Raw genomic sequence first — 18,812 nt, 5'->3', positions numbered from 1 at the left:
GGACCAGTGTTGTGCAATATCTTCATCCATGACATACAGTAGGACTGAGTGCACACTCAGCATGTTTGCAGATGACACCAAGCCGAGTGGTGCATTTGACATGCCCGCGTGATGGTATGCTGTCTGGAAGGGCCTGGACAAGCTTAGAAGTGGGCCTGTGCACACCTTGTGAGGTTCAACAATGCCCCATGCAAGGTACTGCACCAATAGTCAGGTGCAATCCTCAGTATCAGTATGGAGGGGACAAGGCGGGGGGAAGGAATGAAGGGATTGAGAGCAGCCCTACAGGAAGACTTGGGGGTGCTGGTGGATGAAAAGCTGGACATGAGCCAGCAAGATGCACTCCCAGCCCAGAAAGCCAACCAGATCCTGGGCTGCATCAAGAGAAGTGTGCCCAGCAGGTCGAGGGAGGTGATTCTCCCCCTCTACTCTGCTCTGGTGAGACCCCACCTGGAGTACTGCATCCAGTTCTGGAGTCCTCAGCACATGACAGATGTTGACATCTTGGAGGAGGGCCACAAAGGTGATCAGGCTGGAACACCTCTCCTGTGAGGCCAGGCTGAGAGTTAGGGTTGTTCAGCCTGGAGAAGAGAAGGCTCTGGGGAGCCTTGCTACAGCCCTTCAATACTTAAAGGGGGCCTACAAGAAAGATGGGGACAGTCATTTTAGCAGTGTCACTTGCAAGAGGACAAGGGGTAATAATATTCAACTAGGAGTGGGTAGATTAAGACTGAATACAAGGAAGAAATTTTTTACAAGGGTGGTGACATACTGACCCAAGCTGCCCAAGTGGTAGATGCCCCATCCCTGAAAACATTTAAGGTCAGGTTGCATAGGGCTCTGAGGAACCTGATCTAGTTGCAGATGTCCCTGCTCACTGCAGAGGAGTTGGATGAGAAGACCTTTAAAAGGTCCCTTCCAAATCAAGCCATCCTATAATTCTGTGATAAAACAGTGTCTGGATTTTTCCCTCAAACCTACTGTGACTGAAAGCAAATTCTAAAAGCTATAACACCAAAGGAGTCATTTGAGAAGGGAATGACTAAGGCAAGAAAATCCAGATGACACTTCTGAGCTTCCTATGTAAATGACTTCCAGGAATTCATACCACTTGAAAAAGGCTCATGGGGAAAAAAATAATCCGATTTACATGTTAATTGCTGTAAGATAAAAAAACTTTTAAGAAGTGGGCTCATCACGATGACAGTTATTCACACAATCTGAGAAGTGGGTTCTCACTGGAGAAGCATTTAGATCACAGCTGCCTCTTGCATACCTCCTGTTGGGGGAGGTCCTGTACAGACAGGAAACAAAGGTGGCACCCAGTCGTAAGTTTGGATCTATGCACGGACTGTCCCTTTGTTGGTCTTTGTAGGCATCTGGCTGCAATGAACGCAAGTCATCTCAACAGTCCTGCCTCACTGAGCAGCCCCACACAGACGTTACCAAACAGCTCCGTTCTTCCACACCCTCTCTGAAGGGCCATGCACTCAGCACACATGAGGGCCCTCAGCTGGGCCCAGCTCAACTGGACATGGCTGCAACACTTCTGCAGGAGTGTTTTGGCATTTGTCAGCAAGTTTAGTTCCAGCCCTCAGTTTTGCCTCAGATTTCTGTAAGAAATCATAAGCTAAGGAGTTCAGCAGAATTGAGGACATAAATGTGCTTAAGTCAATATATCCAAAAGTATTTTTTTTTAATTTAAGGAACAAAACACAAGTTACAAACAAATAAAACTATAAAATATACATAACACAATATCAGCTGCAAGTCAAAAGAAGAAATTGTTGAGATACCAGATTTTTAAAAAGCTGAAATAAAATTATCTTTACATTTTGACAAATAAAGTTAGAAGGACAGGAAGATGACAAGCTTGTCTGAAGACAAAGGAGAGGGGCCTGGATGTATTCATGTCTCACAGGCTGTCACCCAGGGGGCTGGACCTCAGGGTAAACACCAGCCCCAACGAGCCTGCTGCCCACTCAGTGCTATATAGGTCAACAAGCAACCACATGCAGGGATCAATTTTTTTCCTAGTGCATCAAGCCCAATTTTTAGAAACACTGGAATTGGTACAGTTAGCATCATTGCTCCTGGAAGATGAAGCCCTCAGTCTAGTCAGTATTTCACAATGGTTACTCTGAACTACCTTGTGCTGGAGTTTACACCCACATAAATACATCTTACCCTCATTTTAGCTTAGCTTCCCCAACACAGGTAGTGTCTTCACTCTAAAACAGCATTTGCTGAAGCTACACTTTTTTCCCCCTCCAAAACAGTCTTTCATTTTCTTAACTGTGACACTATCTACATCTTCACTTCAAGTCTTCCTGGTGCTGAGATGTCTAAAAGCAAACAGCACTGCAGCAGTGCATTATGGAATACACCAGATTCCACCAATTCAGTAATTCTATAGTCAGCCCCAAATTCTTCTTGTAACTGTATAAGCAGCCCAAATCCCATTTTTTGGTCCATCATCCCCCTTTTCCCCTTCCTCCTGTTGCCGGTTTCCAAGCGCAAACCTCGCAGGAGAGTTATGGAGACTCCAAATTCTAAGTTTGTCCCATTCCCTGCTCAGTTACTCCACCCGGTTTCTGAATGGCCACAGAAATGCAGTGGCAAATGAATGAGCAGGAAAAATCTCCAGATACAAGTAACAACTAGGTAGAAACAGCAGTAAGCTAGCCAAAGTTTAAGGCACACAACTTTAACACGGTATTTACAACAAAATATTCAACATTTGCGTTAAAATAACATGGCAAAATTTGCATTGCCATCTAAATCTATTTTACAAACCCTGGCCATGACTTTTATCCAGTGCAATAGAACCAGTATAGCTGGGAGGGCATTTTGAAGGCACAAGTGGAAGGGCCACAGTTTTTCTGCCACCGACCAGTGAAGACTCAAAGTCCCCAAGGAACAGAACTACTGCCTGCCCTTTCACAGGGGTGGCTAACATTTGTTGCTTCTCTCCAGAGGCTGGAAGCAACACAACCAGTCTCCTGGGGAATCCTGCTTCCCACTAGTAAGTCATCTAAAACATAAGGAAAAGGATGGTGTTGGAAATGCAGTTTCAGCACTGTGCGTGATGCCACCTTCCATCTTTGTATTTCAAACGGAGCAGATCCCCAGTAGAGCCTAACAGTCCTCCGAAGATTCTCCAATATCTATCACCTCAGCTGGATACCTCCAGTCAGAGCTTCGTTGAATGTCCTGGAAAAACAGCTGCTGCTGGAGGCTCTTTAGACTGTTCAGGACCTCTGGAGAGAGTTCATGGAAGATCACCTGTTTTTCCTGATCATTCTCCTCCTCCTCCTCTTCCTCTTCCTCCTCCTCCTCTACAAGGTCATCAGGAGGCAGAGGAGAACATCTAGAGATGTAGCCCTGGTCTGATTGCACTGACTGTCTTTGGTCTTTGCATTGGTCATCAAAGACCAACTGGTGTTGCCTGTCAGCCTCCTCTTGGCAGAGAGATGGCTCTGAAGGAATGACACTCTGCTGATAAAAAGAGGACATGAGCCCATTCAGATGATGTCTCAGTTCACCTGAGAGGTTTGCTGGACTCTGGTCATCTACTGCTGAAACTTCAGAGTCATTGTGAAGGATGACGTTATTCCTCATTGGAGAGCTTGTCTCCAGAAGTGGAACTCCTTCCATACAGTCCTCATTACTCAGCACATGATTATTAAGTATATTTCTATCTTCCATGGAAGAGACTGGCTCCACTACCTGAACTAGAGGAGCCTCATCCGTAGGAAGTACCATAGTCTGAGAAGTTGGGTCTCCACAAGGATTAAGTTGAGGTTGCAGTTTACAGCCTCCACTTTTGCTGTCATGCACGTGGAGGTTGATGACAAAGCAGCAGTTAGGGTCAGGCTCCCGTGGGTGCAGCTGGTGTTTCACAATTCCGCCTGGTTCACTTAGCAATGAATCCGCCTGGCTCTCTCTGTTTAGGGACTGCAGCTCTTCATCATTATCCATGCAGATGGTTTCACTTTCAAACCAGTCTGGGTGCTCCGTCTGCCAGGTCTTGAACTTCTGTACTGCCTCTTTCAACTTCCTCCCACTAGGGGTATCAATGTAGTTTTCAGCTGTGATTTCCCAGATTCGATGGATGCGTCCAGGTTCAAACTTCTCCAAGTCCTGAATCCGAAAATAAATATCTTCAAACTTGTCCATCAGTTGGTACCTGGATGTGACATTGAACACATCGGGTATATCTTTCTCACTACTTATCCCCTCAAAGTAGCAGACAATATACATGCCAAAACAGGCTGGCTTCTTGAAATCTGGCAGGATCAGATTCAAGGCTGGGGTGAACAGGTCTCCCACCGGCTTTTGCTGATCCTGCTTGAGACACACAGGCTCACTCCCAAGCATGGCCTGCCATTTGGCCTGGGTGCCCCGTGAACATAAGATGATGATCTTTGAAGACAGGTCTTCCATTTCCTTCTTCTGTCGAGTAAGCCAGGGTAACGGCCCCAACTCTGAGATCTGATGATCTTCTAGCAAATCTAAAGCTACAGCAGTGCCACAGACTGTCATCAGAAACTCAGCAAACTTCAGCACCACGTCGACATACAGCAGGTGATCAGCAGAGTACACAATCCAAACCTTCCGGGGCTTCAGGGGTGGTAGAGGAAGGTCAGGGTACAGTGCTGCTGAAAGACAGAAAACTTTGTCTCAGCCACATTCCTGAAACCATAGTCGTGCAAGCCAGAAGCAATCATCATGTGAGAAATACTAACAAAAATTTCTAGCAGCTACCAGTTTTGAATCTGTCTTGTCAACAAGTGCAAACAATGTCGCGTTGTAGAAATTTAACAGGGAAGCCCAGACAGTGGAGCTGTGATTTATATTGATGCCTGGATAGTTCATGGAATTTCACCACACAAAAGTAATATACCAGATTCAAGAGGCTTGCAAATGTAGCTACATTCCCTGCTGGAGAGCTGAGTGCACCTACCTCGAAACAATCTCCTATTATTATGGCTTGGATGATTAGTAAAGGTTCTTTTGTCAGTACAGCCTCAGCTGAGTCAATTGTTTTGTAAAGTGGTGAGGCTTTTATCTCCCATCTGGCAAATATGGCATTCCAAATTCCATATACAAAGTTTCTTTTAGCTAAACAGGAAGATCCTTGGGATACCTTTCGGTTTTGAGAAGCACCCAGAAAGCAGTAGAGCCTATGAGAATGTGCTGGCCCCTTCTGACAGTTGCATGAGACTTCCAGAATGCATTACATGTGCTTGATAAAACACAGGCAGGACATCTTACCAGTTTGCAAATCATTGTAGTTGCACTTCCCTCGACGGTGTCCTAGAGGAGAGACAGTCACTATTAGTTCTGAAAGGGCAAAATAAGATTAAACCCTAAAATGACAACATTTTCCAAAGATTAGATTCAAAACAGAAATAATCTTTAACTGTGCCGGGATAAAACCCTGTGGAGAAGCCTAATAAGAAAAAAACCCCAACGAAACAAAATTCCTAGGTGAACGAAGACTCTTCTACAGCCAGTTTCGCTTGTACTTCACCACATTTTTCCTCTGTGAGGAGAAGGAATGTACTCGAAACCATTTTTTTTCCCCATCTTCCCCAGATCTGGCCAGCCTCAAAAAGTACAGAACCCCCAACTGTTCTGCTATCTCTCCTTAAGGATAAGAGGCTTTTCTAAAGATAGTGTTCGGTTAAGATGCTTCTCTGCAGAGGCAACTAAAATATCCCTAGCTACATCTTATATATAAAGTTTGATATTAAAAAAGCTTTCCAAAAGATTTCCAATTACTCCTCTCAGGTAAGAAAAAAATCCCAGTGAGCTGCAGTTTCTCTTTAAGAACTGCCTCATGGTCACAGAACAACAGATTAGAAATTAGTCCTTACGTACCAAATTTTCAAACCTGCTCAATGTCAACCTCTGTGTCCTCTTTCTTCCATAATAATTGAAAAACATTTTTTAAGCTCAAAATAGGATAAAAGTGAATTTTGTAAAGACTTTGGGGACAGGGGAAAGGCTACAGTCTGGACAAACAGGAAATGTCTGTTCTGCAAAACTCTTATGCAATGCAGAAGAAAAATAAGTGGAAAAGAAGTCTGCAGCAATCTGCAGGAAACAAAGGGCTGAACTATGAAGTTCCTTTTTCCCCTCAGCACCTCTGGAGCATTATGGAAATGGAGTATCAGACAACATAACCCATGGCAGTCTTTACTTCACTAGGTGGATGGTATTAGGAGGTTACAAGTCCTGTGATATAAAATGGGAGAAGGTGTTTACATAGGCATTACCTCAGTGGCAAGACATCGGAGCAGCAAGGAAGAAGACTGTAATAGGAGTAGGTATAGAAGCAGAAAAAATACAGTTTTAGCACAGAATCTTTTCTTCCTAGCTGTTATGAGTCTTACCTGCTCTTTTTTTGGTCATACAAATCACACCTGCTATGACTGATCCCACCAGTAATACGCAGATCCCAGTGATACACCAGTAGAGCCATATAACCATGTCATCTGCAGTACAAAAGTAGTGCTCAGACATTGCTTTACACAGAGTTTCATAGAATAGAATCACAGAATCACTATGGTTGGGAAGGACCTCTAAGATCATCAAGTCCAACCTTCATCCCAACATTTCCCTAACCACTAGACCATAGGCTCAAGTGCTACATCTACTCATTTTGTGAACACCTCCAGTGATGATAACTTCCACCACCTCCCTGGGCAGCCTGTTCCAATGTCTAGCCACTCTCTCAGTGGAGAAATTCTTACTAATATCCAATCAAAACCTCCCCTGGTGCAACTTGAGGCTATTTCCTCTTGTCCTATCATCAATAATTTAGGAGACGAGACCAACACATGCCTCACTATAACCTCCTTTTAGGTAGTTGTAGAGAGCAATAAGGTCTCCTCTCAGTCTTCTCCAGACTAAACAACCCCAGTTCCCTCAGCTGGTGCTCACAAGGCATGTTTTCCAGCCCTCTCACCAGCCGCAATGCCCTTCTCTGGACCCGCTCCAGCACCTCAATGTCCTTCTTATACTGTGCTGCCCAAAACCACAGTATCACTTCTCAGAACAAATTCCTGCTTTCACGATGATGCTCTTACACCATAAACTTGCTCCACCAAGAGCCATATGTGCAGCACACTGAAATCACAGATTGATAACCTTGCTCTAAATAGCAATGCTTATCCAGCTTTGACAGGCATGCCATCCATGTCCTGCCTGTTCATGTAACCTATCATAAACAAAACCCAACACATCACCATTTTGGGTGATGTATTTTTTTCAATCTACAGGTGTTTTATTCTTTTTAAATCCTGGGCAAACTGGCTCCTTACAGGTGTTGTTGCAGCCAAAAAAAAGGATCTCAAATCACTACGCAGATGATTTATCTTGACATTCATAAAAATGAATATATGCAAGCTATTCTCTCCAAAAGCTGCTTTATATTATGCAAATTTTTTAACACTGAGCAAAGTGACAGAAAGCATTTTATATTAAGACTCCTCTTGTCAAAACCATTTCTCAAAGAATTTCATGCAAGTTAAGTATCTCTAAAAAAAATTGCTCTGAGGTTCACACTGCATACAAATACTTGCTTTGATAAATCCTGGTGAAACTACTCTTAACACTACTCATTCTGAACAAAGTGTTACAAAGGGACATTTCCTGCCCAGTGGGTCACTCCCAGGAAGGATCAGTTGTTATTCTGTATGAAAGGAAAAGAGCAGCGAAAGAAGTTTCAGGCTAGTAGAACTTCTTACCTGATGGGTCTGTACCTGCAAAAGACAAGAATTACATTAAAAATTCAGCTCTCCTCTGTAAGACAATAGAAATCTAATTTACAGAAAAGCAGTTCTCACTTGGAGCTGGTGAACATGGGATGACAGCAGAATGTCTCAGACAGTCTGTGCCACAGTCCACAAAGAATGGTTGAATCTGCAGTTGGAATAAATTCAAAAAACAGAAGCTATTCTTAAAAGCAATTTTGTTCCCCACTTTAATTTCTTCCTGCCTCAACACACTCTGTGTTTCAGCACATGGACACAGAATTCCCATTTCCCTTCAGAAGATAAGATCAATTAAGAACTCTTACACTATACGTTAGGAATGCAGTGAACTCCTGAGGCTGCATCCTTGCCATTCCCACTCCATAGTCCCCAACTTGGCAACCCTATACTAAGGAAAAAGCCACTGTCTACAGAGAACACCTACATTTAAAAAAAAAAGTTTTCAGCCTTAATCATTATTTCTCTGATACAGGAAATTAGGGATTGGCCAATCTCAGAACTAAACGCTGTTCAAAATGCCACAACATTCCTAAAATGCTCATTGCATTGTTGATGAAGGAAGGACACAGGGATCACAGTGAGATCCTACCTGTATTTTGTAGCTGCAGCAAGCTCTTATGTTCTTCTCTATTTTGATTGTGACATTCACTTGCTGTTGTAATCCACCCTGCAGAAATCAGATGCAAGTTATGAAGACGACAATGGAATGAAAGCAGGAAAAAAAAGGAGTTGATGTAAGAAGATGGAGTGGTCCAAAGAAGCAGAAATTTATCTTTTTTTTTTTAACAAGAAGCCCACAGAACAAAACAGGTAAGTGATTTGGCCGCCATCACTGCAGGTGTCCTGTGTGACAGACCTGGTAATTCAGTTAAGACAGTGGGCTGAGGTTACACAGGTAGCAGGAAACAATTAAGGATGTACGTCGTGTAACTTCAAATGTGTTAACTTAAGCTTACAATTTCCCCACAATGTAAATGTCTTCAATTATTTAGTGTGTAAACATTAACAAGCTTCCTCAATTAAAAAGAGCTGTCAACACTGCTGCTTCTGACAACAGAACAGACAAATAAGTTGCTCTTGTTACTTGCTCTATACCAGCAATATCATGATAACCTAAAAATATTTTCTACCATGACTAGCAGGTACATACTCCAAAGTGAGGTATATTCCCCTCTACCAAGGAAATATGCACACCAGCTGCACTGGCTGTGTCTGTAATAATTTAACACACCTCAGTGCATGCAGTGTGAAGGGTTTTAAGCATGGAAGGAATGGAAAGATTAAACATACTAAATGTCAATATATGTGCCCTCCCACCCCAAAGAAGGGTCAGGATTGGTACCAAATATTCAGGATTTCTTTTCCTTCAGATGCCTGAAGGGGACCATTTCTTATGCCAGAAGACACTCAGGATCTACACTGAGCTTCTCAACAACACAGGCTGTAAGACTTACAGGAATTGAGTCTCAGTTTGACTGAAAGATCTGTTACAAAAGTCACTCATGCTTGATTTAAAAAAAAAAAAAAAAAAAATTAACACACCTATCCTACCCTCACATTTGATAAACTCTTTCAATGATTTATTGAAACGTTGCATCTCAAATTTGGTCATTTAGTTTTCATTCCCAGTTATTGGCTTGACAAACATAATAAAGTCTAGACAGTCAAATTTCAGCATTCTTTGCAGATGTTTACAGACTGCTCCATGCATCATAAACCCTTATTTTGATCTTTTATCCCCCCAAATTCCTGAAATGAAGTTCCTCTTTCAAAAGGCAATTAAAAATCTGTCAAAATAATTCCTTGAATATTGCTGCTCAAGTGCATTTGTTACATCTCAACCATCATGGCTCCAAGTCTTTGTTCAGCAATCACTGAAGAAATGTTTGTGTAAATTACCATAGAGGGTATAATTTAGGAAGGCAATTACCTCAGTGAAATCATGTGTGATCACTTTACACTTCTTCTCATGCAGGAAACTGGCCACGTGAATTTGATATCGGGCTGACTCCATCCATGGGTTAAAGCTCACAAGCAGAGTTGTATCATCTAGACTTTTACCTTGGATCCTGGGCTCCCACAAGCTGCCTGGAAGTAGTGCAGATATTCCCAAGTTTCTCAACTGTCAGAAATTTCAACAAAGCACCTGTGTCTACATGACTCAAACAGAAAATTTTTTACCTGTCTTTATACATGGGATAGTTCTTCTCATCAGAGAGTCCTGGCAGTCTGCAAGAAAGACCATCAGTAACTAGTCAGAAACATTGTACTTCCACTTAGAAGAAATACCCATTTTCTTATCAGAAGCCAGACACCCAACCAAGCCTTCCTTGATGAGTAGAGACTTTTGTTCCAAAGCAGTAGCAAAATCCTGCAGCTTTAGTTTCCAATATACAAACTAGCCCCTCCACTGGTGTTACTGTGGTTTTGTTGTGGTTTTTGTTAATTTTTTTTTTTCCCTCCTTCAGAGCAGAGATAACAAGAAAAGACTGAACGCATACAATACTTATTATAACAGTAATATTTGACAACCCTTGCTAATGTAAGACTTGGGCAAAAAGGGTCATAGCGGAGTTAAAACTTCATATTGATCTCTGGACCTTGAGAGCACCACAGCAAGAGATTCCTCCAAAACCATTCTGCCCCAGGAAAACTACGAGGTTAGAATCTTTCTGGATCCCAAAACACTCTTCCACATCTATAATTCTCTTAGCTTCATTTAGCAGATTGGCCCTGCTCTTCGGGACTTTATTCGGAGTAAAATCCAGAGTTACATATGCAACATATAGCAATGTGGGATTTACAAGTCAGCCCAAACTACATCTCTCCTTCAGGGTCTGGACAAAGGAAAAAGAATATGATCTTGCTTAAACTGTTGAAATAAAACATTACTTATCTTAAAATCCCAACTTTCCAAGTTGGAAAATTTACAGTGTGCCTGTAATTCACATGTAAGCTTTAACCAGTAAAGCTCCCTGCAACTGCTGAACTTGATACAATGCATTAGGTTTTTGAAAAACAGTGGAGGATAAACCCCAGGAGGTTGTTAAGAGTGACCAGGTGTAAGAAAAGCTAAGAAGGCTGAAAATCAAGTGCCCCTTCTCCTTTTCCAGCTCACATTGACTGAGACACCACAAACATTGCCATTTTACAATTACAAAGTCATGTTGACAACTATAAGCAAGTTAAGAATAAAATTATGAACAAGTTTTCAAGCTCTGTATTGACTGATAAATATTTAGAAACTGGCCAGTGCAGCCAGAGAGCGCTGTAGATGCTCAGCATCTTTGGGGAAAACAACAGAACCTCTTTTTAGTTATAGAACAATTGTCACATACACAAGAAAGGGTCAGGCACTTAGCTTTATCAAGTTTCTTGGCAAATTATACCAAACTGTGCCTTTGAAATCAAACTTCACATGTCTAATGTTTAATATTAGAAGCAAAACTTTACTCCCCCTGATTTGGAAGTTCTGGCCTGTACTTCCAGCTTCTACAAGCAGGGAGGCAACTTAGAAAGATTTCAAATGAATTAAAAGCAGCAGCAGAAATAGTCTGCAGGGAGCATGAAGGTTACTCTACAGCCCTATTCAGGCAGATGAGACAGCTTTGTGTCAGCTCCACTGATGAACATTTCAGCAACAAAACCCAGGAGATGTAACTTACCTTCAAACAGCCCCTCAGAGGGGCACCTATACTAGTTTTCACTTTTAACTATGAATTTCTCTTTAGCCATAGCTGTAGCAGAATTCTTGACAAGCTACAAATTCAGTTTCTGAGAAATTAGAGGCCCAAGTCTTTATCCAGCTTTCTAGAGAGCACATAGAAATGTTTTAGCAGTATCTTCCGTGTCAGAATCAACAGGTCTGTTCTTCACAGACTAGTCCTTCCACATTCACCTTACTTCAAGCAGAGACTTGACAAACCTCTGAACACAGGAGCCCAGAAACAAGGATGGTGACTTGTAGCACAAATGATACATGCATTTTGGGCATACACCACAAGGATCCTGTAGATAAGGTTAGCACCACAGACTTTCTAAACAGCAATATTCAGAAAAGACAACAGTTTTTTATAATACTGCCACCCTATTACCAAACTTGCTCACAGTTCATGGATCTGGACTGGAAAGAAACACCCCAGCCTACAGGCGCACAAACCATCACAGTCCTAAGCTCAAGGCCTAAGTGAACTAGAGCATCTCTTACCAGGCACTGTGAGAAACTGGGACTTGCAATTGTAGTCTCCCTCTACACCCAGTTTGGGCAGGTGGTAGACAGTCACTTGGTAAGTCTGGCCAGGTTCCACTTCAAAACGGTCAAAAGTGAAATTCCACTGAAAACAAAACACATTCACAAGGACTTAAAATGATAGTGTTGCTCTATAGAGGCACTGAAACTAGCAGCTGATGCGGCTGTGTGCCACTGTGTTCCCTCATTCCATATGGCCTTTTTTCTGAAGCTTGGGTATAAAAAAAAAGAACCCAAGTATATTAAATGTAGCAGTCCTTTGGTCTGTCTGGACTGACTGTCTACCGGACTGACAGTAAGCTGAAGGAGTATCCCCAAGGCTGGTGCTTTCCTCAACAGTGAGAAAGTACAAGAAAGAAGTGGAAGGAAGTGTTGAGTTAAAAAGGCTACAAACATCATGGCTGCCAAGCAGAATGCAAAACCTCCTACAATTATCTGCTTTAAGTAACATCCAGAACGATGACACGTGCTAGGCACCTAAAGCAACAATTCTTAAAACCTGAAAGATGGGAAGAGTGCAGAAAGATCCAAGATAAGTAAGCACCTTGTACACAGTCACACAAAAGTGTAAAACAAACTGGAAACAACAGCAGGTTCCAAGCCCAGTATCTTGGTTGTTCCAACAACTCCTCAGACCAGTCTGTACTTCTTAATTGATAACCTTGCTGTATGGCAGCGAAAGCAGAAACAAACCTATGGATTAGGGAAAAGTTGTCTGGAGCCCTTTGCACTCACCCGGCCTCCATCTGGACGGACCTGAAGCGGCAAGGTGTTCTGGAAATCAAACTGGGCACAGATCTGTTGATTGCTGTTCACTTGCATCACAGCCAGCTTTGCCCCTTGGAGATACCGGATGCTGGCTGCAGCCACAGGGAGAGAGAAAGAAGTCTCTCTTTTCCTGACATCTGCACGTGTAGAAGTTGCAGCCTCCCCCTCCACCCCGGGATAACCACTGTGCCTAGTCTTGTCACAGTTTTACTCCTTTGAAGCGCTGGGGATCCCAGAGCAAAGATAACTGACCATGAAGAAGTGAGTGTGCAGGGCTGACTAACAGCACTTCCAGCTTAAGGGTTGACCTGCATGGCAAGAGCTCCATCTGTGCAAATGAAGGGGCAGAGTAAAAGGCAACTTCATTCTTCCAGATACCCTGACAGCTCCACTGGTTCAGTGCTGTGCTTAGCTCTGCCTCTCAAGGTTGCCTCATGGCATGTGGACACCAAAGCAAATGTGATTTTGGTACAGATAGACCCAGTGAGAGTGTTTATAACCACAGCTACACAAAATGACCCCATTAGCTGAGCCACGCCTGCTTCTACACTATTATAGCTACACTGAGACAGTAACAACTCTGTACAGCCCTCAGACACCAGCCCTGCAGAAGGAAGAAATTAATATAGTTAATTGTGTCTTGAATCACTGCAAACGGATGGACAAGAACATGCAAGGGAAATATCATATACAATAAGCAAAGATATCTGGAGAGTGGGAAAACGACTTATTGGTAGTCATTTAGGCTTCAGCAATGAGACAATTCTTTATCAAGACACATGTGCACGTCTGGAACCTAAGTTACAAGGACTAGATTACCTGAAATGGGAGTGACTTGTGCTGGATTAACAGCACATAATTTTTGTGCTCTCTCAACTCTTCATTTGTTCAGTTTGTAGATGTAATTACTCTGCACGAGACTGCTGCAGCTATTACTATGCCTTGAAAAGGCAATACTTGCTGTGTGAACCTCCTTTCTTCTCCCACTACCATGGTAAAGGAGTGGGCCACTTGACTCCATTTTTCTCTGCTTCCCCATTTTAAACATCATTATCCCATACTATTTTAAACTCCTGAATACTCAGCATACCCAAAGCCCCAATTCAGTCACTGTCAAAAAACTTCCCCCAAAATACATGACATGAAGAAACAAAACCCTCAAATTTCAAAGGTCTGCTCTTTATGACTAGATCAGGGAAAGACTGCAATTCTCCTCCCTAGCCTCACTGGATCACACCTAATTCCTCCACTCATTAATGTTCACATTAAGCAACCTCCACTCACCATCAGTGGCCACTTTCCATTCTATCCGAAGCACAGGGAGCAGCTGTCCATCCGTCTGACGGAAAACCTCAGCAGAGACATGAAGACTGCTTGGAGCAGAAGGAGTCCACATGGGATCCTGCTGCCAGCTTGCCTCCATGCAGGTACCTGTCCAGTGAGTGAAAAATCACCATTCAGAGCAGGGCTGAGGGAGCTCTGCTTCACTGCACTTATGGTCTGTCCTTTGGGTCAGGGTTACTCAGAGAGCAAACCTGGGAGATAGACTGCTTCACAGTTCAGAAAGGTAGCTTTCAGCACATAAGTACTTCATAAAAATTGCTTGTAATATCCTGAACTCACTCATTCTAGAGACTTAGACTTCCTCTTTTCCTTAAAATCCATTAGTAATTACCCCAATCCCTGCAGACAGGCTAAACAGGTCAAGTGAATTTACTCTCTCCCCTGCAGCAAATCCATATCTTGCTGCTATGTTAGAAGACATATGTCTTCTAATTTCCAGCCTTCCAATGATAAGTAGTCCATCAGATATCCAACCAAATTGTTACAATAGTTATTTTCTGTTTGAAAACTGCCTTATAATTTGAATATACATCTGAATTTAGCTTCCAACAACAGTTTGTTACAGCTTCCCTAAACTGATGAGCTATCTGGACAGAAAAGTTGTTCATGCTAGTCAGTAACGTTAGGGGAAACTGGTTCCATGATCTCGTCAGATAATGAAGTCAGGTATGACAGCCATTAGACAGACATGATCTGCTTAGACATTTCTAAGACATCTGAGTTACCAGAGCACATTAAAAATAGCAGTCAGGCCCCACCAAAGTACACTTTTGGTCTATTTTGCTGGGTCAGTGATGGGAACACTGGGAAATGGGCACTATCCATTCTTGTAACAGCATGGTTTTAGGCTTAGAAAGTAACAGACAATCCTCAAACGCTCGCTCTACCAAAAAATATCTAGAGAAAACTTGTTAAGATTTTAGTAAGATTACCTTTCAGAGAGAGGTGTATTAAACACTAAAAAAAGAAAAAAGTATTTCCTTTTAACAAGAACCATAAGACAAAATTTAAAGCAAACACTCAGATAAAGCAGCATTTTAATGGCAGAGCTGCAGTTTGGCTTAGCTGTGTTGTCAAGCTGTATGCCAATGGCTGTCTGGCAGTGGGAGACAGGATTGAATCCAATCATACCAAATCCCTCTCCTAACAAAAAAGTTTAAAATCTGGTTATTTTCAGCACAGTCATCTCCCTCATCTGGTATGCCAAGCATGGCTACAAAAATATTTGTGCCAGTATGATATGGGGCTGGGCACTGAGGTAGAAATGAGTCTACTTCGAACAAACTGCGAAGAAAAGGCCACTGAGTTCTGCAGCCCTGGGCAGCCACCTCCATGTACCCAACAAATGCAGAACATTCTCCTTATTCTAAGAACATTACCCATAATTGTACTGAAGTGCTTCAGATGCGTGCCAGTTCTAAGACTTGACCTCTTACATCTGACTTGTCCGATATATTTGTTCAGTGGGACTTGGAGTAACTCTAGTTTCCTTTTCTAAATTATAGAAGCATTTAGGTTAGAAAAGACCTGTAAGAGCAAGTTAATTCACTGGACTTTTTGCCTAATAATTTATATTAATTGCTCTGAGCTGCACTCCTTTATGATCCTTTTTAAATTCTAGTTCATACATTAATTTTTCATCAAGTACTATCATAGATATAATAGGTTGTAACAAACATTTACTGACAAAGTTGTCCTAAAATTCCCATTTCTTAGAAAATTGACCAAACTAGCTTTAAATAGAAATTAAAGAATCTGAGTTGTGTTCTACCCACCCCCCACCCTCAAACTCTATGCTGAAAAAGACTTCACTTCCCATTCCTCTTTTACCTGGAGCTGATAATGGATCAACCCAAAACCTCCTAAAGTAAGGCATAATAGAGGTGCTTCACTTTACACTGTTCTGATTCGGGAATGAATAATTTGCTGCATGAACCCAGTTTAAAAAAAAAAAAAAGCACGATCTGATAAGACTGCAATTGAACAAAAAAAAACCGTACTTACTATTTTTTACGACGCAGTTTAAATCCTGTGGGGAGGGAAAGAAAGAAGAATATTACTCTCAGAATAGAAACTGGATTGACAGTAGTTTGCTTCTGCTTGGTGGCAGGAGAGGTGGAGGAAGAGAACAATTCAGTGAACAGTGATACATACAAACTGGAAGTATTAACCATCAAAAAACACTGCAGAAAGTTGTTCATTGGAAACACAAAGCACACAGGGCGTGCGACCTGCACACGCCTGAGCTGCATCTGTCACCCTATCACCACAGAAGGTACGGTGGGTTTACGTTCTAGAAATATATTTGAGACGCAATCCATGAAGGAAAAAATATTAAGCACAATTAGACTCTTGCATAACAAGGATAAAGATGTTCTGAATGTAAAGAAGCCATCAGAAGTTATGTGGGCTCTGCAGAGTTTCCCCAAGGGATATCTTGTTTATACTGGAAGGCCCCATGGTTGCCAGGAAAAAGCATGTAAGCTTGCTTGGTTGATGTGATGCAAAACCCTAGTGAGAAGGAAGTCTGAAGTTTTCACTGAGTTTGTAAATCAAGATGAGGGTTAGGCTTCCTCCCACTTATTTCCTATGCCTTGACATATAAAGGTGGGTATTACTACCACAGGGTTGCCACAATAGAATTCATTCCAGTGGAGGAGGAAAGGCAGCTGGGTTTTTAACCTCTCTGCAACTCGTTACAGTCAATTCCAAGTGTACCTGTGCTACACTGAAACCCACTCAAAGGGAGGAAGGGAGAGGTCAGCTGTGAACAAGATCTTGTGTACCTCTCCTTGTACAGGAGAGGCTGGCAACAAACAATCAGGCCTGAGGAGGCAGGTGGACTCTGCTTTTTGGCAGCTGTGCTGGTTTTGTCTGCCTAGGAGAGAGCTACATCCTGCCGTTAAAGAAGTCCTAGTAAAGGTAAAACAGCAATCTTACTAACTGATGTGACATTTTTTGAAAGAAATACAAGGTATAAGTAGTTGGTGAAATCAAGCGTCATACAAGCTGTGCTAAGCAACTGATTTCAGATGCGAGCAGAGCTCTACTGACAATGAAAAAAAATACTTCAGACATTAACGCTCCCATTTCAGCTTATGTATCTGAGCTCTTACAAACGGTGACTGAAAGCAGGCAGATTTGGCATTAAGCTCCTCATGCTTATATAAAAAACCTGAAAATCTTTTCCAGGCTTTTGTTACCCAAGTCAAAACAATACACAAGTCTAAACCCAGTCTTCAGGCACCCTTCACAAGAAACACATCCAAGCTCCAGTAAGCAGTACTACACAGGTACTCTAGATGTAGCTATACTGAGAACGATGCAGTGCAACACCCAGGTTGTGCAATATGGACCAACTTCATTATTGTTTGGGAAATATTTCAATCAGTTCAAAGAAATCAGCCTTATCGGCCAGCCTGAATTTCTAGGCACACACAAACCTCTGTAACACTTTGCCTGAGAACTGAACTTTGGTGAAGAACTGTATTTCTCCCTGCCAGCTAGCAACATTATATTTTTCAAAATGAAAGAATCTTTAGTGCACTAAGTTAGTACCAAGGCAAGATCCCACAGTCAGAACAAATATACTGATGACTTCTCACTGTTAATCAAAATTTCTTTTATAAATGAGGAGGGAACGGGATAAACAGTGGCCCATTTAACCTTTCCTTGCTGTTCTCCCACTCTGTTCTCTTCCTTTCTCCCCTGACTCCCAGGTGTTAGCAGCTCATCTGTAGAAACCACTTGCCCTCCCCCTTATTTTTTGCTCTAAACATGCTTCAGGTTTTCAACTCACTGTTGGATCCCCAGCCTCGATGCCAGGTTGCAGCACTAACAACTCTGGAAACACTCAAACAGGATTTGGCTAGATGGGAGTCTTGGGATAAGCAGTCCCAAATGCTATGTTGCAGTGCCCTGCACGGGGCAGAGGAGCTGCCAACAACAAAACAAATCTATGAAATTAATGTCAATATGGAAGGACACGTAAGAAATACTTTTCACTATTTTTGTTGGGCTCAATCATCCACAACAAGGGGAAACAACCTGATACATTTGAATATAATACCAATTCAGTCTGAACTGTAATTTCACTATGATACTGTACCTAATTATTGCAGAGAAATGTACAGAGACACCTTCCATTGAGTATTTACAGTCTGTCAGACTTAAAACTAGTTACAAGTATAATTAATAGAAATGTTACTGCAACTTTGCACCTCCCAAATCAGATTTCCTTTCCCTCCACCCCAGAGCACTCCCACGTAGCATCTGTGACCTAAATCCTTTGATAATGGAAAAAAACCTAGAAAGCAAGCAAGCAAATGATGATTAAACCAAATCTAGCTAAACTACAATAACTGAAAAAAAAAAAAAAAAAAAAAGAAAATTAGAAATTGCAAATACCAGTATGGAAAAGCAGATTAAGATACAAAAAGAAATTACTCCTAATGCTTCAAATGCTTAATCAGACATTCTTTGGAAAATTACTTAGCCTGACAATGCCTCTTGCATAACTACAGTAGTTTTGGCTGGGATGGAGTCAATTGTCTTCACAGCAGGTGGTACGGTGCTGAGTTTTGGAATCAAGACCAGAACAGCATTAATTACACAGGGATGTTTTAGCTATTACTGAACAGTGCTTAAACAGAATCAAGGCTTTCTAC

The 18,812-nt window shown here is 42.1% G+C and overlaps 1 protein-coding gene across 1 annotated transcript; it reads right to left on the bottom strand.

Moving 5' to 3' along the window:
* Window positions 1-3,138: 3,138 nt before the first annotated feature.
* On the bottom strand, window positions 3,139-16,180 carry IL17RA (interleukin 17 receptor A; the record flags this gene model as incomplete). Its single annotated transcript, XM_008937549.1, has 12 exons — window positions 3,139-4,658; window positions 5,278-5,319; window positions 6,402-6,503; window positions 7,758-7,772; window positions 7,857-7,932; window positions 8,374-8,451; window positions 9,715-9,872; window positions 9,966-10,013; window positions 11,992-12,118; window positions 12,769-12,893; window positions 14,086-14,232; window positions 16,150-16,180. Coding segments are annotated over 12 exons (2,469 nt in total), but the record flags the coding sequence as incomplete, so codon positions are not given.
* Window positions 16,181-18,812: the final 2,632 nt, after the last annotated feature.

The sequence above is a fragment of the Merops nubicus genome, unplaced genomic scaffold, assembly GCF_000691845.1.
Source record: "Merops nubicus isolate BGI_N331 unplaced genomic scaffold, ASM69184v1 scaffold21903, whole genome shotgun sequence".
NCBI lineage: Eukaryota > Metazoa > Chordata > Aves > Coraciiformes > Meropidae > Merops > Merops nubicus.
The sequence above is the reverse complement of the archived record's forward strand: the minus strand, read 5'-3'. Positions and strand labels throughout refer to the sequence as shown.